The sequence below is a fragment of the Fonsecaea multimorphosa genome, assembly GCF_000836435.1.
Source record: "Fonsecaea multimorphosa CBS 102226 unplaced genomic scaffold supercont1.47, whole genome shotgun sequence".
Lineage (NCBI taxonomy): Eukaryota > Fungi > Ascomycota > Eurotiomycetes > Chaetothyriales > Herpotrichiellaceae > Fonsecaea > Fonsecaea multimorphosa.
In genome coordinates, this window is record NW_015971681.1 from 25,570 (window position 1) to 49,690 (window position 24,121).

General features: G+C 52.9%; 9 protein-coding genes across 9 annotated transcripts; 4 read left to right on the forward strand and 5 right to left on the reverse strand.

Moving 5' to 3' along the window:
* Nucleotides 1-78: 78 nt before the first annotated feature.
* On the reverse strand, nt 79-2,049 carry Z520_12069 (uncharacterized protein; the record flags this gene model as incomplete). Its single annotated transcript, XM_016782556.1, has 1 exon — nt 79-2,049. The coding sequence occupies one exon, from the start codon at nt 2,047-2,049 to the stop codon at nt 79-81; it is 1,971 nt and encodes a 656-aa protein (XP_016626311.1).
* A 1,480-nt stretch (nt 2,050-3,529) lies between these two features.
* On the forward strand, nt 3,530-4,883 carry Z520_12070 (uncharacterized protein; the record flags this gene model as incomplete). The annotated part of the gene is made up of 4 exons (XM_016782557.1): nt 3,530-3,858; nt 3,928-4,111; nt 4,176-4,790; nt 4,845-4,883. The coding sequence occupies 4 exons, from the start codon at nt 3,530-3,532 to the stop codon at nt 4,881-4,883; spliced, it is 1,167 nt and encodes a 388-aa protein (XP_016626312.1).
* A 463-nt stretch (nt 4,884-5,346) lies between these two features.
* Z520_12071 (uncharacterized protein) lies at nt 5,347-6,905 on the reverse strand (the record flags this gene model as incomplete). The annotated part of the gene is made up of 3 exons (XM_016782558.1): nt 5,347-5,892; nt 5,947-6,007; nt 6,064-6,905. The coding sequence occupies 3 exons, from the start codon at nt 6,903-6,905 to the stop codon at nt 5,347-5,349; spliced, it is 1,449 nt and encodes a 482-aa protein (XP_016626313.1).
* Nucleotides 6,906-8,158: 1,253 nt separating this feature from the next.
* Nucleotides 8,159-9,288, forward strand: Z520_12072 (uncharacterized protein; the record flags this gene model as incomplete). Its single annotated transcript, XM_016782559.1, has 2 exons — nt 8,159-9,209; nt 9,263-9,288. 2 exons carry the CDS (start codon nt 8,159-8,161, stop codon nt 9,286-9,288), a joined length of 1,077 nt encoding a protein of 358 aa, XP_016626314.1.
* Nucleotides 9,289-9,756: 468 nt separating this feature from the next.
* On the forward strand, nt 9,757-11,388 carry Z520_12073 (uncharacterized protein; the record flags this gene model as incomplete). The annotated part of the gene is made up of 1 exon (XM_016782560.1): nt 9,757-11,388. The coding sequence occupies one exon, from the start codon at nt 9,757-9,759 to the stop codon at nt 11,386-11,388; it is 1,632 nt and encodes a 543-aa protein (XP_016626315.1).
* An 821-nt stretch (nt 11,389-12,209) lies between these two features.
* On the reverse strand, nt 12,210-14,115 carry Z520_12074 (uncharacterized protein; the record flags this gene model as incomplete). Its single annotated transcript, XM_016782561.1, has 4 exons — nt 12,210-12,434; nt 12,504-13,161; nt 13,249-13,671; nt 13,748-14,115. 4 exons carry the CDS (start codon nt 14,113-14,115, stop codon nt 12,210-12,212), a joined length of 1,674 nt encoding a protein of 557 aa, XP_016626316.1.
* A 1,667-nt stretch (nt 14,116-15,782) lies between these two features.
* Z520_12075 (uncharacterized protein) lies at nt 15,783-16,937 on the reverse strand (the record flags this gene model as incomplete). The annotated part of the gene is made up of 1 exon (XM_016782562.1): nt 15,783-16,937. One exon carries the CDS (start codon nt 16,935-16,937, stop codon nt 15,783-15,785), a length of 1,155 nt encoding a protein of 384 aa, XP_016626317.1.
* Nucleotides 16,938-17,950: 1,013 nt separating this feature from the next.
* Nucleotides 17,951-20,566, forward strand: Z520_12076 (uncharacterized protein; the record flags this gene model as incomplete). The annotated part of the gene is made up of 11 exons (XM_016782563.1): nt 17,951-18,190; nt 18,246-18,305; nt 18,350-18,554; nt 18,629-18,846; nt 18,938-19,111; nt 19,174-19,280; nt 19,339-19,458; nt 19,517-19,653; nt 19,745-19,924; nt 20,014-20,142; nt 20,352-20,566. The coding sequence occupies 11 exons, from the start codon at nt 17,951-17,953 to the stop codon at nt 20,564-20,566; spliced, it is 1,785 nt and encodes a 594-aa protein (XP_016626318.1).
* Nucleotides 20,567-21,018: 452 nt separating this feature from the next.
* On the reverse strand, nt 21,019-23,791 carry Z520_12077 (uncharacterized protein; the record flags this gene model as incomplete). The annotated part of the gene is made up of 7 exons (XM_016782564.1): nt 21,019-22,237; nt 22,294-22,415; nt 22,468-22,520; nt 22,577-22,803; nt 22,860-23,210; nt 23,273-23,313; nt 23,372-23,791. 7 exons carry the CDS (start codon nt 23,789-23,791, stop codon nt 21,019-21,021), a joined length of 2,433 nt encoding a protein of 810 aa, XP_016626319.1.
* Between the last annotated feature and the right edge of the window lie 330 nt (nt 23,792-24,121).

Genomic DNA, 24,121 nt, shown 5'->3' on the forward strand with positions numbered 1-24,121 from the left:
TCCACTCGCTGAGTCGTGCAACAGCACCATTACCGAGGGAGCCATCCCACCAGTCGAAAGCACAGATATGAGTCATGTTCAAACCTCACTGCTTACCTTCTCTTGTGCCTCCCTTAGCTCCTTTTCGGACTCCTGTCCAGCACCGGCCTTCTCGACTTCACTTCCGGATTCAGCCATTCCTTCTGGGACAATGAGACTTCCAACGACCCTCAGCCTGGCCATATGGATAGACTGCGCCCAAGCCTGCGTGCTCATCCCGGGCTTCTTTAGCGCCTGGTACGCCTTCTCCCACGCTCCCCAGCCAACATATCTCCTGGGCCCCCATGGGTCGGACTTGCTTTCTTCTTCGTCCTGGGACATCGTCTTCACATGCCATCCTCTGATGTCGTCACACACCGCCACCTTTGCGTTGTTAGTATCACCACTTTCGGCGACCATGTACTCATCCCACGGCGCTTCGCCATTCGCAAACAGAACCCATTTCCTCGCTGTTTCTCTGGCCTGTCGCTCGAGCCATTTGTTCCGGTGCGTTGGGTATCGGTCGAGGAGTGTGAGGAAGACGAACAAGATCTCCACGAAGTGGTGGCCTGGGACGAAGCTGTGGTCGGATCCAGGAAAGGGGTTCGAGAGGCCGAAACAGTAGCGGTAGACCTTCCGCTTTGGAGCGCCGCTATTTGAGGTGGCTATGTTCTGACGAGCCAGATGCGTGACAAGGCGGTGGATCGGCACAGAGAAGAACATGTCGCCGATGAGCTGTGTCAGGTTTCGCCAGAACAAGTTCTTGTCCGCCACTGAAGCAAGCTCTGGTGATGTGGGGAGGTCATATGCGCAAAGCAACCGAGCTGCGTCTTTATCCGGGAATATGGAGAGCACGCCGCTGACGAAACGTACAGCTGAGGTCGATCGGAGAAGGTCTCTGAAGACATGTCCCTCCCAGAAGTCATCCCCAATGACAACGTCCTCCAGCCACGGACACGAGGAAATCAGGGACGTTTGCTTCATGAAGGTTGGTCGGCCTCTGGAGAACAATGGCTTAGGCACACTCACTCCCGGGATATCATCGACGAAAGGCATTATGTGGTACCCAGGATATTGGGCCAGCGCCTCCGCGGGCACTTGTCGAAGCTTCTCCAGTCTCTCCGAGGCACTTGCACCTTTGATCTCGAAGTGTTTCAATAACCCCTGATATTCTTTGTCTTTGTCTTCAAGCGAAGTGTGGCCAAAAATGGCGCCTGATTGCAAGACCGCTCGATTGAAGAGTCTCTCCGGGCTGCCGCAGATGTGGTAGATCAGAAAGATGCTGCCCGCCGATTCGCCGAACGCAGTCATTTTCTCCGCGTCGCCACCAAATCCACCGATGAATGTACGGATCCATGCGAATGCGGCTCTCTGATCTTGGATCGTCAGGTTGAATGGACCGTAGGGCGAGGGTGATGGGTCGACCTTGTATTCCTCGATCATGTCCTGGCACACAAGGCTGCCGAGCCAATTGAGGCGATATCCAATGTTGACCGTGACAATGGGCAAGGAAATCTCCGATGAGTATGCTGCGAGAGGAGCATTATTGTGGAGTCCGTCGACATGCCCGACCCCTTCCTGCGCGCCGCCACCGTGGACATAGATCATCACCGGTAGCAACTTGGGATTATTGGCCGAGAGATAGGATTCGGGCACGGACACGCTGATGGTCAGGCAGGTAAACTCGTCAAAGTCCAGGCCCAAGTCATCTTCGAGGCGCCCACCGTATGCTTCGAACCAGGTCGGCTTCGTCGCGCCGAGCTGGGGACATGCGCTGCCAAACTGCGTGAAATCCCGGTGCGGCCTTGCGTCAAACTTGTCTGGTATTCCTTCTAGTGGGACGCACGGTGCAAAGCGTTTGAGGACCTGGGCATATGGGATCGAGCGGAACTGAACGGTGGATGTCCCAGGGAAATGCGATGACTTGATCAGACGTCCCGTTAAAGCGCCCAATTGGGGATGCTGATATGTGTAGGTTGGACCATTGTAAGGCTTTCTACCAGAGATAGAGCGGGTCGTTGTCTCAGCCATTATCGACAAACAGCTCTGCCACTATGAAGAATAGTGTCCGCAGCCTCGTTAATCCGTCAATGTTGTGGTCGCGAGCGCGCAAGGTTTTACTACCAGTCTAAAGGTAGACTTCACCTCACCCTTTCTCTTTGACAGACGAGCCGGTCTTGATCGTGTCCTGGAGGAATGCAATCGATATTGAGAACTTCATCAAATAATCCTGGCCCAAGTATCGAAAGAGGGTGTTACTCTTAGTATTGTGGAGGAGGGGGTGCGAGGTTAACAACCGAAGATCCGCCGGCTGGTCGGATGAACTTCCTGCCGCCCACCAGGCTGGGGAACAACAGGAGATCTTCGGGTTATTCAGTCGACCAGATCCATGTGTGGTATACAAGGTAAGAAAAAGAATATTCTGAAGCAGAACTTGATCATGGGATTGGGAACGGAAAGATGAACTTAAGACCGTGCTATGGCAGTGCCTTCATCCGATGAGATCTGAAGTGATGAATTCGGGCCTCGGCGACGGCAATACAAAAGTTGTATTATTTGTATATGAGAAGCATGTGGCCTGGGGATGTTCGACAACATTCGAATGTTCATCGCACTTTATGTATAGAAGGTAACTATTATCAATGACTTGACCGTGTCTTGAAAAGTAAAATCTAGTTTTGTACTTACCTAGATCTTTCCAAAGCTATAATTCGTTTACATCCAACTCTGCCAGAGAGGAAACGAACTTTACTGGTTGATCTAGGTCCCCTGCTGCCTGGCTTCTGCCTGGCAGAACGGTCTCAACCAGCTGACAGCGCGCAAGTTCCCTGTCGGGTTGCCAAGCACGGGAGAACGTGCGCACTAAAGCAAAAGGTCTGGCTGCTGTGATGGGCGCATGTTTAAATCAAATGTCTCTGAGTGAAGCTCTCTGAGGTATGTCCTCGGGGCAGAATGTCGCTGAAAAGAAATGTCGCTGACAATCGAATACGAACGTATCTAGTTTCTTCGAGAATCTCATCCAATGTGATCAGCTCCCCACCATCCATTGATGTTGGGACAGAAAGTATCATCTTTCATTTCTATTCAGTGAGTAGACATGGGGGTGGGAAGGTTTGTGCTCACAGGAAAGGAGCGCTATCAATGGAGAAACCAGACCAGTCCCAAAGGGGAAAGTATACACTAGGCTGGTCTCTTCTGTGAAATGGGTTCTTCGCAGAACCCCGCCGTATCTTCATCATCTCACGTACTCCGCGAAAGCATGGAGCAGGTGAGGATCTATCAGTGACCATGCAGTCTTCCTGGAAAAGGTAGGCATAGACTATTGTGGTAGCTGCCGTACAGTGATTGCCGTGTCATGCCTGCCCCGAGGTCGAGTCAATGAGAGATGGAAACCTTGTTCGTTTCCATCGAGTCTGACTACAAATGCAACGGGACCCGCCCCTGTAAAATCAGTTCTGTCAAGAGCTGCAATCTTGTTGTTTTATGCTGAGCACTTGTCCCTGGCCGCAGGATGCACTTCACCTTTCTGTACAGCGTTACAGCTTTGGCTGCCTGTTCGTCTGCTCTTGCTGTTCCCGCCACCAGCAGCGTTCGACAGACCAGCATCGGGAAACTCACAAAGGACGACGATGACTACGACCTCGAGCCTTCAGCCAGTTTCGCTTTCGCGGGCATTACAAGCTTTGCAAAGCTTCCGTCCGTGCAATGTCTGACCGAGACTGGACCGGTGGACGACATCTTGATCTTGGGATTCCCCTTCGACACGGCAACGTCGTACAGGACCGGTACCCGTCTTGGTCCAAATGCTGTGCGCCAGGGCTCTCGAGCAGCCTCTCTAGCGTGCGTTTTGATACTCTCAAGGGGCCGTAGGTGGGAACGTTTTCAGCTAATATTTTTTTTGGAGGGCAGTGGTCACTATAATTACCGCCAGTCGATCAATCCTTACAAGCAGAATATTTCCGTGGTTGACTGTGGAGATCTCCCCATCTCTCCTTTCGACAACGGTCTCGCTTTCGCCCAGATGGAGGAGTGGTACAAGCGGCTTTTGTGGAGGGAGGTGAAATCTACTGAACATGGTGTCAGGTCTTCCAAGGTATTCTTTTACGCCTTCGACAAACGAGTTTTCTGGAAATCATGCTAATGACAGCGCTTCTAAGACCGGTAAATATCACCCTCAAATCGTCGCTCTGGGCGGTGATCACAGCATCTCCCTGCCAATTCTGCGAGCCCTGAATACCGTCTACGGCAAAGTATCCGCGATCCACATCGACGCACACATCGACACCTGGTCCCCCAAAGTGTTCGCTGGTGCCAAAGCCGGCAGCAAACAAGCCCAGTTCGCCGACGGGACGCCCTACTACTGGGCCGGTATGGAAGGGCTGCTGAGCGACAAGAACGTCCACGCGGGAATCCGTAGCTCACTGGATTCGGAGAAGGACATGGAACTTGACGAAGAAGTCGGCTTCGTCACCATCCCCGCCGTGGACATGTTGAAACGAGATGGCGTCTGGGGCGTCATTGACAAGATCCGTTCGGTGGTGAGTCACGACGAGCCCGTCTACGTGTCCCTGGACGTCGACTGTTTGGACCCGGCTTTTGTCCCCGGCACCGCTGGCCCGGCCTCTGGGGGGTGGACTCCCAGAGAAATCATTCAGATCATCATTGATGCGCTTGATGGGCTGAATATTGTCGGCGTCGATGTCGTGGAGATCCTGCCGTCCTTGGATCAGGCGGAAATTACGGGCATCGTTGCTGCCGAGTTTACAATCGAGGTATGTTCCTTAAGAAGTTAACAGGGCTTGGGACTTGTGCTGACCGGCCCAAAGCTCATTACTAGGCTGGTTCGGAATAGACTGGGTCTGTGATACTGATCATTCTCTACCTTGGTGGCGGACGCTCTGGACGTGATGAGCACAATGGGACTACATTTCCTTCATGTTTTGATGGGGAATTCGTTCTGAAGTAGGTGTAGTAGAGACCAGTTTTACTAGGGGCGTGCTGCGTTCAGTGAAACCTATCTCGACATCATCTGTACGCTGTCAAAGAACCTGTATCTCTGAAGATTTGAACTCCATTAGTCGACTGTGTTGTTACTTGGGAGAGAAATACCAGATGTTCCAAAATAAGCAATTCGAGGTTATAAGAAACTGCGTCCCGTTCATAGGTTCTCGTGGCAGGGACAATGATAGACGACCCAGTACCAACCTTTCAGGAGTCCCTGCTGGTTCATAAAGCCTCTCAAAAGGATTTACACTTATTGACAGCTTGAGATTTTCTAAGTCCTATAGCTAGAGCTATATCCGTGAATACTTTTAGACACTGCATATTTCACTCCGACGTGTCATGTAACCTGGATACTTCTTTAGCCAGCCGCTTCCACCGTATGCTCAAGATGCAGCAGGATTGCAGGACAAGAAGTGCACCACTCCCAGTGATGATGCCCGCCCACAAGCCAAAGACACCGTACTGCTTGCGAAAGCATAGGAACCACGCCGTCGTCAGGCCCACGCCATAATAAGCCACGAAATTGCAGACGCCTGCCATGTGAGTCTTTCCAGCGCCCCGCAGGATTCCGCTGGCACCACCGTTGGAAAGGTCCAGGACTTGAAACCCGGCCATCAGTGGAAGCACCTGCGCAGTCTTTTCAATCACTGTTTCATCGCCGGTAAAAATACGGCCATAGGAGTTTCTCGCAAGCATGATACCGACGAATTCGATGGCTCCGATGATAAAGGATAGCAGGTATGGTGTGGCGATTGCTCTCCTCGCTTCCCGACCTTTGCCGGCACCCAGATAGCCGGCAATGCGATGGCTGGAGGCGACACTTATTCCGAGTGCTACCGTTGTGAGCAGCAGGTCGGAAGACATCAATATCTGCATTTCATCTCAGTGGGAATTCGGGGCGAACTAGAAGGCTGATGAACTTACGCTCTGCGCCCCAATAGAGCTGGGGTCCAGCCTTGCGGCCATCATTGCAAGTATCTCGAAGCTAGGACGCGCCACAAGTCATTTATGATGTCAGGGCAGAAGAGACAGCAGACTCACCTCCACCATTCTGTTGCACATGTAAAGATTCCAGTGACGGCATAAAATATCAAACGCGATATCCCTTTCTGAATGCCAACAATAGACCCGTGCCAGGTCTTTCTGACGGCGGGCTTCCTGAAAATGATGCAGAGCAGAGCAACAACGGTGACAAATTGGTAGATGCAAAAGGCGCAAGGAACACCCCAGAGCTTCAGCTTCGTCAGTCGAACAAGGACGAAGGTGACTAGGACGCCCAAGCAGCTGGCGACTGCCGTAGACACCCCGACGATATTGCTTTCACCCTGGACCTGCAAAAACTTCTTCAAAGACTCGGCCACAATCTGCAACACGCCGGCCGGCAGCATGAGCACCAAAAATTTGCCCGTCGCAAACGCAAAGTCTGGCTGCTGGCCCAGGGCGATGAAGAAGCGGCCCGAAAATACCCAGATGGGCGCGAACACCACGCCAAAGATTCCGAGAAGGACAAGCACGCACTGCTGCAAGAGGAGCCCTAGTATTTTGGGATTGTCTGCCACCGAGTTTGAGGTGAACGCTTGACCGCATAATGTATCGAGTGCCGTTGCGCCGCCGATTGCAGTCATGGTGCCCGTGCAGGAGAAGAACATAAACCCAAACGAGGTAACTCCTAATTCAAAAGAGCCCAGGCTTCCGGCTATCAAGGCACTGATTGCTTGCACCAGATTTTGCAAAGCGAATGAGAGGCATATGGGAATCGTCCGCCGGATAAGAGCACTCAGGTCGTGTAGAATATCGAAGGTGACATCCTCCTCCTCCTTGGACGCGATGGATGAAGTCCGGGACAGCAGCAATGAGCGCTCATCGGCAATATGTTCGCCCATGCTGATGGTGTTTTTTGGAGTGTTTGAATAAGGGATAGGTTCAAAGGCCGCAGAGGGCTATGAGGCAGGTAGAAGATACTTACCAAGTACATGCTGACGGCAGGTGTGTTTTAATCACAGGGCATGTGCTTTAGGTCCTGAGGCATAGCCACGGCATTTAGTCTTCCCCACAAATCTGCCAATGGACATGTCCGACAGATAAAATAATGTGTGCGTTTCTGGCCGATATGGTGCTCTTCTCAGACCGCGATATTCGGACGCGTTGCATGATAATTACGTGCGCTAAACCCAGAGGGGAAAGCTTATCCTATCTTCTTTCCGTCTGATAACTGCCTCCTTCCTTTCCGTTCTCTTCCCGTGCATGAAACCCTCTACCAGAAGAGCTGCGAAGTAAAGAATGAACATTGGATCTGATCTATCAAATTGCCCTAAAAGTCTCCTCCTCATCGAGTTAGCTAAGGGAGCAGCTTTTGGGTGACCCATTGCAGAACTTGTACGGGTGACAACCCCACCTGCTGCCATTGGGAAGTTTCAACGTGCACAACTGGACCCCTCTCCATCGCATCGCCATGGCCTAGCTTCGGCATAGCCTGTTGATCAGACTGCCTGCTGCTTCTGCACCCGCCAGTTACAGACGGGTCCCCAGCAGACAACCATGGCAGACTCCAAATCCACCCCACTGCAGCGTCAAACGCGGTCACGCACAGGGTGCGAGGAGTGTCGTCGGCGGCATTGGAAATGTAACGAAGCGAGACCAGCGTGCTCTTACTGTCAGAGCGTAGGCCGTCCCTGTGTCTACTCTCGGAAGCTCTCCTGGGGCGGACGTCAATTTAAGAAGTCACGTTTCGGCGGCTGTCTGGAGTCCGGAGCAAAGGCCGTAAGTATTGAAGCCTCAGGCCGTAAGTTTTATACTCGAGTGGATGAAATATTATCTGGCTCATTTCTGGAAAGAACAGTTGTCGACGGGTAAGGACTTTATCTACACGTGCTCGCCTAGAAGAACCAGCGACAATTCGAGCCGTGAGCGAAGTACTCCTGCAAACCATCGCGTCGTAACCTCTGAGCCACGGCGGAATGAGTTCGAGGACCCAACCTTGGACCCTAAGGTCTCTATAACTTCGCAGCCACTAACGCCGATGCCAGCATTAGCAGAGGAGTCCAAACCGCTATTTGAATATTTCATCCACAGAATGACCATATCAATTTCCTGCCATAAAGGAATCCAAGATGAAATTTGCTCGGCCATCGTCCCCATGGCGATGCACGTCCCGCATCTGCTCTCTGCCACTCTTGCTCTAGCAGCTGCGCACAGACGGACATCTGGCCTTTTCCAAGGGAGTTGTCAAGTTGAGTTGATGAAGGGGAAAAGCCTAACCCAGTTGAGATCTGCCCTAGACCAATTCAGCCCAACCGAAAACGACAACGTCCTTGCCACCACACTGCTCTTATGTATGGCCGAAGTCATCTCCCCTGCTACGAGCACCGCGTCATGGAGGTCACACCTCTATGGCGCCGCCACCCTTTCCGCCCAACACGCCCGGTCCAGCGGGTCCAGCGTGTCGTCCACTTCGAGGTTTCTGAGGAGAAAAAACCGGGCTCTGCAGGCGGTTGCTCTGGCTTGCTGCTCGAAAACGTTCGAGGGACACATAATCACGGCGCACCATGACGAAGGCGATGCTTATATTGACGACCTAGCCGGATACTCTCCGACACTGCTACCCATTTTTGAGGAGATCAACAGTCTGGAGCGATTACGCGAAGATTGCGGCTCTGACTTTTTCTGCGACGCTCCACCTGGACCACCACATTTTGACTGCAACTCGCCTTTGGAGCATAAGTCGCACTTGTTGTTCGATCGCATCAGAGCATTGATTGCACAAAAGAAGATGTCACGGACACGGGTGGATGGAGACCTCCCTTGGCCAGTATACCATGACCTCTATCTGGTAGATGAAGCCTACCATCATATGGCGCTTCTTCAGATATTTCGACGTGGATCCTTGTCCGTTCCTCTGCAAATGATTGACGATAGCAGACGATCAATCCTCGATTGTCTTACTGCCGTCACGTACCAGTCCGGGCCCTGTCCAGGAGTAGCCGCCTTACCTCCTTTGTTCGTGGCGGGTACCTTGTGTACGAACAGATCAGACAGGGACAAGGTGCGCAACTTGTTAAAGACCATGTGGATGAACTATGGAATGGGGAACGTGAGGTCTTGTCAGGCAGTGCTGCAAAATTTGTGGAAGCAACAAGATGAGAGGCTTACTCAATCGGCGTTTTCAGAGCAGCTGTACGATTATCAAGGTACGCTATATGTTTCGTGTCTTGCCTATGCCTCCACACTGACCGGACGGCAGTTAATGATGATGTCTTGCCGTATTGAAGGAGTGCATTTTGAGAAAAAGTCATTCGATCAGTGCCAGCTACATGACTTTGCGCAGCAAGACAGTATAGTCTAGTGTTCAGAAGGCCAATTCGCCGATGGAAGTCTATGAAGAATCGAGTGCTGAATGCATGATTGAGGGTGCTTCGGCGGCTGAGCAGGCCGCTATGATTTGACCCGGTCACGTGGCATAGGGGCTAGTCCCGGTAAAGCCTAAAGCTGGTGCTCGAATAGCAGTTCCCGCCGCCGCAAAGATGTCCGGGCGCTGTTCCTCCGTACAGTGCCTAACAAGTATTATTTCTGGCGCCCCCGGATGCCCTGGCGCCCTCTGCTCTTCAACTAAAGCACCCAAACAAACTCGCCTTGAAGCCCAGTGTGTGTTTCTTACCCACAACACGCGTGGTCCACCTCAACCAAATTTTCTTTTTGCCGCCTTCCTGCGCGTGTCAATTTGTGACTGGGACAATCATGGCGGCCTTGACTCCATCTCTCTATTATCGTCCACAGTCCTTCTCGTCTTCGCTCTTGTCTCCGTTATCGCATCACAGTCCTTTGGCACGCTCTGCACGCTCCTTGTCTGCTGCTCGTTGCTCCCCCGCACGTCTCCTGCATCGGCATTTGCACGTCCAATCGCTCGAGCCGCTCTCCCAATCCCCCACCATCGTTTACAAGTCCACCAGGAAACTTTTCAAGCTGGCTCCCTCCGGCTCACGTCCATATTCCCAAGCTACGGGTCGACTGAGTTTGATCTCACGACACCTGGAACAACATCAGCAGACTTCTTACCCTCGCATCAACACTCCCTATACAATTGAGCTGGACTCGTTGTCGGCTTCCACAGACGACATTCCCTACGTGCCTCCAGCGGCCCCTGCACATCTCACCAGAACGCCCTCTCAAATTCAGAAACGTCAACTATCCACCTCATCCGCCGCCAAAATGTCCTCGCAGCCTCCTCATCCCTCCCTCCTCATCCCGGGGCCAATCGAGATCACTGATGAAGTCTCTCAGGCCATGAGCCACTATGCGCAATCCCACGTTGGACAACCATTCGTGAACACCTTCGGTGAAACGCTTACGCTGTTGAGAGATCTATTCCAAACCACCAACCCGGCATCTCAGCCATTTGTTCTGGCTGGAAGTGGCACATTGGGCTGGGACCTCGTGGCAGCCAACCTGGTCGAGCCTGGTGAAGATGTCTTGGTATTGCACAGTGGCTATTTCGCAGACTCTTTTGCGGACTGCCTGGCAACCTACGGCGCAAAGCCTACGCAGCTGAAAGCTCCCATTGGGGACAGGCCACAACTGCCCGAGATCGAGGCAGCACTAAAAGAGAAGAAATACAAGGCGCTGACAGTCACACATGTCGATACCTCTACCGGAGTGCTCTCTCAGATCCAACCTCTTTCGGACCTCATCCGGCGCGTGTCTCCCGAGACGCTCCTAATCGTCGATGGTGTCTGCTCCGTTGGAGGAGAGGAGATTCATTTTGACAAGATGAGCATTGATGTGTGCTTGACAGCCTCTCAGAAGGCCATCGGTTGCCCTCCCGGCCTGTCGATAGTGATGGTGTCGGAGAAGGCCATGAACGTCTTCAAATCGCGCAAATCCAATCCCGGAAGCTACTATGCTAGCTTCAAAAACTGGACACCAATCATGCAGAACTACGAGGCCAAGAAACCCTCGTACTTTGCAACTCCGCCCACGCAATTAGTCCAGGCGCTGAACACGTCCCTCAAGCAGATCCTCTCCCAGCCTCTCGACGCCCGCTTCGCTCAACACCGCAAGGTGAGCGAATACGTCAAGTCGAAAGTCACAAGCCTGGGTCTCAAGCAGCTGGCCACAGACCCAGCCAATGCGGCCAACACCATGACGGCAATATATTTACCCGAGGGGCTGACTCCTCCGGAGATTCTTCCCAAGCTGATGTCCCGGGGAGTTGTCTTTGCCGGTGGCCTTCACCGGGAGATCGCGGCGAGATACATTCGTTTCGGCCACATGGGTATCTCAAGCATGGATGAGTCTAGAGGAGAGATCGACAAGGCGCTCGAGGCGTTGAAGGAGGGTTTGGCAGAAGTGGAGAGTGCTAAGAGCAAGTAAAAGGCAGTTAGTCTTGGACAAAGCCTGAGGATGGAGCACAGGATCTGGGGACATGTCGGAGACAGATGAGCTCAGTGGATTCTTGGCCCATTTGAACTTGGGGGGGAGCAGGAAGCAGGAAAAGCATTTTTTGACGAGGTACCACTTCAGTTATTTTGCATACGATGACAGAGGGATGTCCAGTGAGGCGAACTTGATGGGCAGCGATGGTCTAGAATTGTGTATTACAAAACGACGAGTGGCAAGACTATGATCACAACCTGACTCTATGTGCAGTGTATATATATGCATGCATGTCAGTGGAGCTGCGACAGCATCATCTCAAGACACTAAGATTTTGAAACACTATTAGACATCCATCATTATTCGTCCGTTGTACACTCCATTATCTACTCGTTCCGTTCGTCCATTTTACAATCCAATATATATCCATCCCTTTCTTCGTCAATGTCAATATCAATCCATATCGACATCGACCTCAGCGTGATCCGTTGTGTGCCCCAGAAAAGAAAGCCTAACCCGTAGGTATTAGGCTGCGAGCCGTGTTTCCCCCAAAAGTATTCAGACAAAGCAAATCTGCCAGCAATTCAACAGAGGAAATCCAATCCGCTGGAAGTCCCGTGAACCAAAAAGGAAGCCCTCGCAAGCACCCAAACGCCAAGCGCCACGCTATACGTGCGTAGTACATGGGACCGCAAAAGACGCATTTTTTCAGGCAGCTGTTTAGCCACCCCGGACCCCCATTGCTCAACGCTTCTCAAACGGTACAAGTGAGAAATAAGACAACAGAAGAACAAGACTAGCGTGTTGGGATGGACTCTCTATGCGGAGTTATTGAACCGGCTCCTCGACCGGATCTTCTTGCCGTATCTGTAGAAGAAGAATGGCATGGGGACACAGGCCAGGGCGAGGAAGCCCAGCAGCGAAGAGGCCCACTGGTAATCGAGGTTTTCGTACATTTGGGTGCCGAAAAGAGGGAATGCTCCGGCGGCCAAGAGCCGCACGAGACAGTTGGCTGCGACCGCGCTGGCGGCGATGCTGGGGTACTAATTTTGGCCCACCAGTTAGATACTATATAAAATGATAGAGAAACCGGGCGGGGGAGTAAAACTTACTGCGTCGACAAGGAAGGTCAAGATGCCGGTGAAGGCGAGGAACAGGCCAATGCCAAAGACGGCGCTGCCGATGATGGGCACGATCCAGTGCACGCTCGAATACGTCGTCCAGCCGAACCAGAACAGGCCCACGGGGACCAGAATGCCTCCGAACATGGCGGGCGGCAGGCGGTACTCGGGCTCGGGCTTGATGCCGACCTGGCCCGTCTGCTCCTCGAGCTTGCGCACCATCCTGACGTAGTTCTTGTGCCAGAAGGGGTCCGTCAGGACGCCAATGCCAATGCCGACGAGGAGGCCAACAAAGGTCAGGCCGACCTGGTACAGCGAGAAGCCGTGGTTGTTGCCAAAGACGAGCGGGAAGGCGCCGAAGAACAGGTACACGATGCCCAGGAGGATGGCCGAGTAGAGGCAAAGCAGCAAGCACATGGGCTCGTAGAGCAGGAGCTCAAACGGCGTGGTGCACGAGTGGATGACGGTGCCGAGGATGCTGCGGTTGAGCTTCTCAATCGGCGCGTACCACTGGCTGTCGCCCGTCTGCTTGCGCTTCTGCTGCGCGCGGCGCTTCAGCAGGACTTTGTGGTACGTCTCGGGCACGAAGAAGACGACCAGAACCAGCAGGACGCCGGTCCAGATCAGGAGCGTGTAGAATGTCCACCGCCTATACACCAGGTGGTTGGTCAGTATTGGCCATCGAAACAAAACATTCACATAATATAATCAGGATAAGACAGGGATCACATCATACCATGAGGTGAACTGGTTGATGAACCCGCCGACGATCGGCCCCATTGCAGGACCCATAAAGGGCGTGGCTGTGAAGATCATCATGGGGAACTGAAGATCCTTGGGCTCAAACAGATCTGCCACGGTGCCCGCCGCCACGGCGAGGAACGCACTCCCCGCGAAGCCGTCGAAGAACCGGCACACAATCATGGTTTGGATGTTCTGAGCAACGGCGCAGGGGATCAGCCAGATCAGAAAGAAGAACATCGACGCGATGTAGATGGGTCTTCGACCGTAGAACTCGGACAGCGGCCCCAATAACATGGGACCAAACGCTAAGCCCAAGACGAACAGCGTGAGACCAAGAGTGGCAATCTCCCTGGAGCAGTGGAAGTCCTTCATGAGCTGGTCGTAGGTGGTGGTGTAGACGGACGAGGTATATGTTCTAACAAGCCGGTCAATATCTGTCACGGAGGATACCTTTTTCGGATCCATCCACCAAAGGGGAAAATTCCACTTACACGCAGAAAGAAGAAATAGAAGTAATGAGGACAATGACCCATTTTCGGACGATGTTGAAGTTGCGAGGGTTTTCCTTGTCACCGGGTCCCTCCCAGACAACCTCGTAGGGCTTCGTCTTGGTGCGCTCCACGGCAGCCTCTTCGATTTCATCCTCGTCCACATCGGCCACTGAGTAGCCGTCGGTGGCCACAGAGCGTACCCTCCCCATGGACTGCGACCGTGTGGCTGATGCCCTCGAGCCTGATGTGGGGGTGGGATGGATGGTCTCTGCCTTTTCCAGGTCGACCTCAGACTCGATTCGCGAACCGATGGTGTTGACGCTTGTTGAAGACGAGACGGAGTCCCGCGGTCTCTGGAGATCAGCCATCTGTGGTGGAAGCTTTTCGCTCTTGCGATATTGCTGTATTGCGGTAGTGGCACGAGTCAAGGGACCTCTTGGGGGATACTACTATATATCTAAAAGACAAGTTGTTATAGTATAGGATGTTTCGTTGTCGAGGTCGAGGTCGAGGTCGATGCTGATGGTATTGCCGATTCACAAAGCCTTCCCATTGCATTGCAATGCTTGGAAATATATAACAACACTCCATTGTTAAAGCCGCGACGAGAGTCGTTAGTAAGTATGCGCCTGTTGACCCAAAAGGAGCACCTCTGGCTTGGGGCTAGGGAATCCTCCACAACGAAACCCGCCGTTGCGTTGCGCGATTTCAAAGACATGGGAATCCGGATCTCGACATTTTGGTACGACGCTTGAGTTAGTAAGCGCCCACGCGCCCAACATGCCAATCATCACACCATGATAGGCTGGGGGAAACCCGCTGGGCTAGGGTTTGGAGGACGTAGAGCGCGAAGCCCCAGTCTACGGCCTCGGCGATTAGCCCCCTCGCGGATGAGGAAGTGCGAGATTTCAACATCCCCTGGCTTTGTTCACGGCTGTTCCCAGCCTGGGATGTTTTCGGCGCAAAGGCTAGACTCGTGGTGATGGGACTGGCAAGTTAGCGACCACTACGAGGGGACCTCGAACATGCAGAAGACTCCGGCTTTAGACTGTGGCTTGTTGACCAACAAAGGTATGCGACGGCCAGGAATCGTTACAGACTCACCATAGGCCTCGAGGCCGACTTTTCCGGGGTGTCTGGAGGTGGGCGTGTAAGTCACCAAAGATGATTAGTATCTTCATCCTACCGATTACCTACCTAGTGTCTACCAGATTCGTCGCCCAGTGCATCTTGAAATCTCACGATCTGCGCAGGACTGTTGTAGTGGGGATGGAGGAGATGTTGGCTGTTGATGACCAAAGCACGGCATCCTTGAATCGTTTTGCCATTCCTCTCTTTACCTTCAAGGTTCGTAGAAGCATCTCTACGTCATCTTTTACGAAAAGGACTCTCGGTCTTGTACGATGTCATGTACGACAGATGCTAGCGCCAAAGCCAAACCAGATTCGGCGCGCACATTGCTTCGTTCATGTTGGTGGACCGAGTACGAGGTACTCATCCCTAAGGCCTGATGGCTTCTTCTATTACTGGGCTTCTTTCTCTTCCACGCATTTTTCTGGAATATCCTATACGACATCATAAGACTCGGACAATAATGCACAGATCCATCTACCAATGGGTCTGGTGTCTTGGACACCGCCACCGCTGCCACTCAGCTATTGTCCGCTTCACTGCTTATCTCATAAACCCTAGCGTCCTAGCCTACTTGCCTAGCTGCGGGCCCCCCCAGACGAAGCTGCCCTTATAGCCGTCGAAAGTCCGTCGCTTCGCCCATCAGATCTATCGATCTCGCTCGTTACTTTAAAACCGACGCTTGAAGCCTTGAGTGCTGTTACATCGGATTGTGTCGGCGCGTGCAAGACATGGCCCGACATCTCCCGTCACCAGGTGCCGTCACTGGGAGACCAACAACACTGCACTTCAGGAGATGAAAATCCTTGAGGGAAAGGGGACCGGTAAGCAATCTCTCTGTCCGCACTGAAAACGGCACTGGGCACGGCACGCAGATCCAGGACTTTAATTACAAAGCCGCCTTTCACTTTAACAATGCCTGCCTGACTATCTTTCCCAGACCTGCCAGTCGATCTCGTGGCTCGTTCGAGAAAACAATCCGTATGTACTGGGCTTCCTCACTGGAGCCCCATCCAACCATCGGAGTCACGCAGGCTCCTTGTTCAAGAAGCGCTTCAGCAGCGGCGTCGGCCCGCCAACCCAGCGCATCTACACGCAACAACAGCGACCATCCACCGCTGGGCTTGCCAACGGGCAGTCCACTGAGTTCTTTCAGACACAGATCCCTCCGAAGCTGCAGCTCATGAACATAATCGACAATAGTCGTCTTGGACATCCGAAGCGCCTCCTGCGTAGCTCTTTGCGCAATACCTACGGGAACAACAACATTGGCCATCGATACTAAGCCGATGTCCTGCATAATGTGCTCGGGACCAACAATCCAGCCTACTCGCCAGCCGATCATGCGCAATTCCTTTGAAGCCGAGCCCACTGTTATGGTTCGATCCGCCATGCCCGGGAAGGATGCTGGGTGAATAACCGGCAGGTCGTCGAATAGCAGACGCTCCATGGCTGCATCATACACCAACAGTATATCATGCTTGACACAAAGTTCGGTGATGAGCGTCCAATCTTCCCGATTGAGGTAAGCCCCGGTTGGCATGCTGGGAGACATGAGTAGCATCGTTTTTATCTTGTTGTTTGGCGATTCCACTGCTTGTCGCAGCTTCTTCCGGTCCAGGGACCATGTTTCCCCCGGGTTAAACTGCAAAGGGACCAAACGTGGGACGCCACCAGCAAGCCGGACTCGATTGAGCAACCCAGCGTACACGGGTTCCGTCATGAGGACACCATCCCCTTCTTCCACAGTCGCCAGCAGGGTATTGAGGATCCCGCTCAGACCCCCAGCAGTGATGATGCAGTTCGCCTCGCCATTGTATTTGATCGCGCCCTTGGTCACGGAGCTTACATGCTCAGCAACAGCATTCCTGAGGTCAAGCTGACCGAGGAACGGTAGGTAACTGTTGTCGTCATCGTTTGTGGCCGCAGCAGAGGTCAGGTTCTGCACAATGTTATCGGGAGGAATGTCGACGTCAAGATTCTCCAGGCGTAGCAGCTTCTCTCTGAGAGGGCCGCCTTGTGACTGTTTTACCTTGACGTTGTCCGCAATATTGCCCATCTTGTCGACCCCGATCCCATGAAGTGCCTGGAGCCTTTTTGGTCTGTGGCGATTCATTTTCGTAGATATCAGATATACCTGAGCTGCAGAACTGAGTCCCCGCGGTACTGATCTCGAACTTTGAAGATCTAGGTGGGTTTAATGCGACGGTAGATGGCGAGTAGCTTGAAGGTCGCGCCCTTTGACATGGTTGAACCACTTCCGGATTTACGCAAAATCTTTCGTACCTTGAACCAAGTCACGCTTACCCTCGGCTTTTTGGGATCGGTTTATCTGAATTGACCGGCTTGGGAATGAAGGTGGAGCTGGATACGACCGTACTTGTCGATGACAAACGAAAAGTACTTGTACGCGGCTGGTTAATTCAAGGAGAAGCCGCCTACCTGGCGCTGGTTCCCTGGGTATCTAGATGACAACACGATATCGAGTATACCCAGGTAGGGAAGCCTCTGGCGCCTAACACTCCAACCCGGTGAGCCCCAGGGCGCCTAAGGTCGAGGATCCCGCTCCAACTAGCGCTTAAACCCTTAGTGGCTGGGGCACAAACACATATAGATGTAGCAGCTATTGCTTAAATCAACACGGGTCGCTCGTGCATCTCCTTGATCATACCTATCAAGTTTCGCTGCCAATGACGGGTTCTTCGTGAGCTTGGCCTGATGCAGATCCCAACATGAACGGTGAGTGTCCAAAGAGATAAGCGGATTTGCAGGGCTCAATCAGAAGCCTGGTTTTGAGGCGAGCAGTCGCACCGAGTATTTTGCCATCCATCAGCCCTCTTGCGTGATGGCCAGGTCAGCTTTGCCCATGGCGGAATCCCATTGCTCCAATCCACCACAAGCACAACAACGTTCTTTCTTCCTTTCCAAAGATGCAACTTTCGATAAGAGTGAGGAATGATCGGGTCATCTATCCCCAAAAGCAAAGACAGAACGGGAGATAGATATCCAAGCGCGAGAGAAAAAGGAGAAAAGACTGTCATCTTGTCGCGCACGTGACTGGCCGGAGCAGCCATGTCCACCGTGTTTGTCGGCAGCAGCAGGCATCGACACCTAGACGATGAGCTGGCCTCAAACGGCTCCTCGATCTCGCTGGACGAGCAGGCCGAAGCCCTCCTCAAGCCGCCGGAGAAGAAAGCCGATGCTGCGAGCGCTTCACCGCAGGATGTGCCACCCTTGGGCCTGCCCCATCACGAGAAGAGGTTCTGGTTCCAAAGAGGTGAAGCATACGATCCTCACGCAATCGCAACTCAGGTCTATCTCGCCGCCTGCTGTGGACAGCTATACGGTAGGCTGACTTACTCTACAGGCAAGCGTGTTTGATAATCCGGACACCGCGAGGGAGTATCTGCCTCGGCCAGATTGGCAAGTTTCTCCTGGTATTGGCCATCGCATTTGTTTTGCAGCTAACAGGCAGCGTCGTCAAGGGAAAATCTGCACCGTTTCGACCCGTCTGCGCGATGGACCTGGGGCGAAGAGTACAAGATGATTCGCAAGATCGATGCGCGCATCATGGTCTTTGCGTGCATCATGTTCATGGCCCTAGAACTTGATCGCGCGAACATCACGCAGGCTTTGACCGACAACTTCCTCCAGGACCTCCATTTGACGACAAACGGTGTGAAAACACTTCATGACGCAAAAATCCCTCCCAAGGATCTGGGACAAACTGACCGATTTTCTTATCCGCAGACTACAATCTCGGCAACACGATCTTCAAACTTTCCTTCCTCTGCGCTGAGGTGCCGTCTCAACTGGTGTCGAAATGGGTTGGTCCCGACCGCTGGATCCCCATGCAGATGGTCCTGTGGTCCATGGTCGCTGTGACCCAATTCTGGCTCCAAGGGCGCACCTCGTTCCTCGTCTGTCGCTGTCTATTGGGGATCTTACAAGGGGGCTTCATCCCAGACGTGAGTGCTCGAGAAGGAAAAACCACCCTTGAGAGAGGAAGCCTCCCAAAACAAAATCTGCCGAGCACTTTCTTACCCGTCAAATGCACAGGTCATTCTCTATCTGTCGTACTTCTACAAGCACCACGAGCTGTCGTTGCGGCTGGGCTTCTTCTGGACCGCCATGAGCTTGGCCGACATCATCTCGGGCTTCCTGGCCTACGGCGTCCTGCACATGAGAGGCGTGCAGCGGCAGTCTGGATGGCGGTGGTTGTTCCTGATCGAGGTGCGCTGCCTTTCTCCCTCCTCTTTCCCAAGGTCCTCGTTGGTGACAGCATGACGTGCTAGGGACTATTGACTATGTCCGTCGGCCTGTTGGCGTTTGGACTGATGCCTGCATCTCCAACGCAGACTGCAAGCTGGCTCCGGGGGAGGAATGGATGGTTTACACAGAGGTAAGAAGGGACTTCTCAGTTTCCAAATGATGTAGGCTCACTATTGTTTTGTAAACAGGGAGGAGATCATCATGGTCAACAGAGTGATCCGCGACGACCCCAGCAAGGGAGGGATGCACAATCGGCAGGCGATAACTCCTAGCCTCCTATGGCAGAGTCTGAAAGATTTCGACCTCTGGTATATCTCCAGCCTTATCCCAGTCCTACCCTAGTGCTAACCATATCGTCCTGTCTAGGCCACTCTACATCTTGGGCCTCACGTTCCAGATCCCCATGACTCCCGTACAGCAATATCTCACACTATCACTGCGCGGTCTCGGGTTCGATACATTCCAGACGAATCTACTGGCGATTCCCTATACCGTCTTCCACAGTACGTGTCCCTCATCCATCCGTCCTAAGGAAACCAGAGAACCCAAACTCCCCAGAGGTTCAAGCCGCAGCTAACGCATTTTCCCGGACAGTGATCAATATGATGCTCTTAACCTACGTGGCCGAGATCCTGCAAGAGCTCACCTTCACCGCCGTGACGGGCCAGATCTGGGCGCTGCCGTTCCTAATCTTTTTCAACAACGTCGACACCTCCAAGATGAACAAATGGGCCATGTGGGCCGTCACGACTCTGCTGCTGAGTTATCCCAATGGTACACAATTTTGCATATGACATTTTTCCCCTTTTCCCAAATGTCTGCAATATTGGGAAGGAGAGGCTAACCAAGGTCCCAAATGCCAGCCCACCCGATCCAAGTCGGCTGGAACTCGCGCAACTCCAACGCCGTGCACTCGCGCACCGTGTCGGCGGCCATGTACAACATGTTTGTGCAGGCCGGGGGTGTTGTATCCTCCAACGTGTACCGAGAAGGTCAGTTTTCTGTTTCTCTTTCTGTTTCTCCGCTATTTAGCGGCGCCCGGCGGGTGACCTGTCACCTACGTAAAGGACAAAACGCCCAATCACCATTCTCTCCTTACAGACCTGGAATCCCTACACCTTCACCCCCAAAAGTACACCATAATATCCAGATCCCTTCAATCCCCCAAAAACCCCTTGTGATATATCTGACCATATGGTAGACGACGCCCCTTCCTACCGCCGCGGCAACCGCGTTTTGCTGGCAGTCGCCCTGCTCAACATCGCCCTGTACCTGCTGACCAAGACGTACTACGTGCTCCGCAACCGATACCGAGATCGCAAGTGGACGGCCATGACCGAGACGCAGCAGCTGCAGTACCTCTCGAAAACGCGGGACAGGGGGAATAAGAGACTGGATTTCCGGTTCGCGCACTGAAAAAGTCCGCAAAGGAGGGGAATGGGCATCGGAATCGGGAAGGCATCTCAATGCGAGCGATGGTGGTTAACGGAATCGGAAGATGGGGTCATGGAGGGGGATTGTGTAGATGGATGGATGGGCTGGAGGTAGAGGGTGGAGGATTTGTAGGAAGGATATCAAAGGAATCAGGGGAGTCAATGACGGGGGCGGGCTGTGATTTCTTGTCTCTAACTATGAATAGTCGAATCATCACTTCAATATGTTCAGAGCATCTCCCACTCGAACATTGAAGACCCTTTTTGAGTGTATGTCGGAGATATCTATCACTTCCGTGTGCGGCGCCTCTCCCTCTATCCCTCGCACACGAGCATCGATTGACGAAGATCTTACAATCATCACATCACCATCTGGACGAACCATCAGTAAGAAAAACAAAAACATTTAAAAATAGCGGCGATGGTGGGAAAAGCTTACCCGAAAGCCTCTTCGAAGTACTCGACCCCACGCTTGCCCTGCTTCAGCGCCGCGTGCACCGCTGCCCTTGCCTCGTCCGCCATGCCGCCCGGACCGCAGGTCAAGATGGCGATCCGACCGCCGGCCTTCCCGGCGTTGTGCACGTCGTTGATGATACTCATGATGGTCGCGGAAATATCGGGTCGGCCGTGCGAGATGGTGAGTCCGTCATCGCTGATGTTCGTAGCGGAGCTGCCCTTGAGAACAACATCCTTGTTGTCGCAGGCAACGGCGTGGTGGTCTTCGTCCTTGGGGGCATCGAGGCTGCTGCTCTGCGGTTCTTTGGAGGTTGTGACGTGTAGGTGGATGTGGATATCCTCGCGTCCAAGCATGGGCTTCAGCTCGTGTGCTACAACGCTGCGGATCATGGCGGACTGCTTGGTCGACCAGACCAGAGTGATGTCTCTCGTGCAGGTAGCCACTTTCCTGCCTGGGCGTGGTGTTTGTCCATTGTCACTTGTTCTTTTGACATGGTCTTGCAAGTAAGGCATCGCCCCCGAGATTCCGGTTCCACCGACAATGAAGACGACATTCTCATACGTGTGCAAGGGGCTGTGCTCACCGTACGGGCCTTCAATGAATAAACGTGGCGTGATGACCCCGGTAGGTGATTTGAGACATTGATCTCGAAGACGCCTCGTCCAGCTGCCAAAGGGCCGGATAAGGAAGGAGAGTTTTTGCCGACCGACCTTATCTTGGAATAGTGCGAGTTTATGCTGTGATGGGTCTGGCGTCACATCCATGGAAGGAGGAGAGGATGAGCTTGCGGCAACCACCTCGGTATCCTTGCCCTCGAGTGCCTCCATGTAAGTCCTTGGCTCGGCACCAGTGTCGACCGTCGCGACGCTGGCTGGCTCAGACTCCCTGACAGTCTCATAAGCTCCCAGAGTGAACGGGTGGTTCTCCCAGCCCTTCCACTTCAATGGCTGGTACAAGAAATAATGCTGGCCTGGTCCTGGTCTGAGCATCCTAGACCCAGGCACGATCTCGAGTCTGATAAAGTCGCCGTCTTTGTCGTATGTTGCCGAGGCCGTGGAGCTAACAACAGCGTGGGACCATCTGATGTGGAGGTTGCAGTATGCCCACCGGGCCAGACGAGCCGCCCGATCAAAGCTCCAAATCGCCACGAGCGGCCATAGGTAACCGTTATATTCTCCGTTGAATATGGCGGTGTGACTGGTTTGCGGAGGTCAGCTAGTGCGAGGGTAAGGAGTAGGAGGTTGGGCACGTACTAAAATAAGCCAACAATGGTCACCACAGAGAGTGCGATGTGAATGAGGAGGAAGACCTCATACGATTTGACGCGGAACCACATGAAAGAGAAGAGCACGATTAAGCTCATTGCAACTGTCGCCTGGACCTCATATTAGCAAATACACGGATAAGTGAGTGGCGTGAGAGCTTACCATTCCTCCCATGTACCAGTACTGCTCCTTCCACGACTCACTGTAGTAGTCGACTAGCAAGACAGTCAGTATCTCTATCCAAGGCAAAGTCCATATGCATGGATCATACAGCCGCCCTCCAAGACCGACCATCCCACCGAATGGACAATCGCCAGCACTGTAGCGCATCGGGCAATGTGCCTGTGGAAGATGTTGAAAGTTGCAAAGCTCCACCCAGTTAGCCACAAGAAGATGTTGTTCCTTCCAGAGAACATCCATAGCCAGGGCAGCATTGCGTAGCAAAGGATGCCAGCGCGATCGGAAATGTAACGCCAGGCCTGTTGAGGCTCAGTATAGCTGAAATCCAGTCAGCAAATATTTCTGGGAAGGAGACAATGAGATCGAGAACCTACTAAAGGTTGGGCCAGAAGATATGATAGCCGACGCAGCACAAGATGAATGTCATAAGCCAGAAGGAGATCACGACTATAGTCTCCATGCGGGTCGGTATTGTAGTCCAGAATAAAGGCCGGTTGTGATGGGTGCCGAATGCTGCGGGAACGATGACATTTGACCTGAGCCAGTGATGAATTGAATTGACAGAAGCAATGACTCCCGATCGAGGCCCTTCGTGACTGGAGGGTCCCTTCCTTCCCTCGACGTCGTCTAGGGTTTTCAGGTGGCGAGACTGATAGAAGTGTTTGGAGAGACGGTTGAGGATGCCTATCAACAGCAGGCCGCCCCAGAACCCGTACATGGCCCAGCTAGAACCAGCTTAACACCGATCTTCAACAGTCTTTGATATTTGCAGAGGGAAAGAACGCACCCGTATCTTTGATGGAGGACGTATTCGAGATCGAAAGTGACCTTCTCATTGTCAGTACAGAAGCAAGATGCAGGCATGGATCGGACAACAAGGACGGACATAAGTGTCTCTCCCAGCCTTGTATAGAGACCTGGAGATCATGACGGATGTGTTGAAGACTGTGAAGTCTTCAATGTCGCTAAATTGGGCAATTGGAAGAGACTTGATATAGTCGTCGGTGAGAATGGGGAGCACCTCGGCATAAGGAATGAGTTTGACATTGCTATACTCCTCACAGTATCCTGCAAACTGCTTTTCGCCGGCTGCAATTTCCCGAGGTGTGCAATAGACCTTTCCAGCAGCCCACATAGATGTCACGACAAGTTTGTTGGTGCAGGCATTGGTGTAGTAATCAGGGTCTCTTTCATTGAAAGTGAGGTATGAAATGGCTGTCTGGACGCCATCCAAGCAACCAGTATACTTGTCTACGACCCCTCGTGAGAGGCCGCACAGGAAAAACAACAGGCTTAGCGTCTTCATATCCAAAGTATACCAAGCAAAAGCTTGTGAGAGCGCTGAAGGGGACATCTAGAGCAGAAAAGAGACATCCTGGCAAACATGTGGATATATAGTTCAATTCTGGACACCCACCTTTGCAAAGAGTTGAGTGGATGGAAAACTGTGTTGGAAGCACCTGACGACACTCCAAGGCAAACCCGAGTAGAAACAACAAAAGTCTTTGGGTCACTCCAGACCTTGGTTGCAACGGCGCTCAGAGAACTCGCTATACCGACGCATACCGTAGCAGGCAGCTGTGAGTGGTTGTGGTGGAGACGCTTCTTCCATGTCCGAAAACGGTTGGAAGATTAT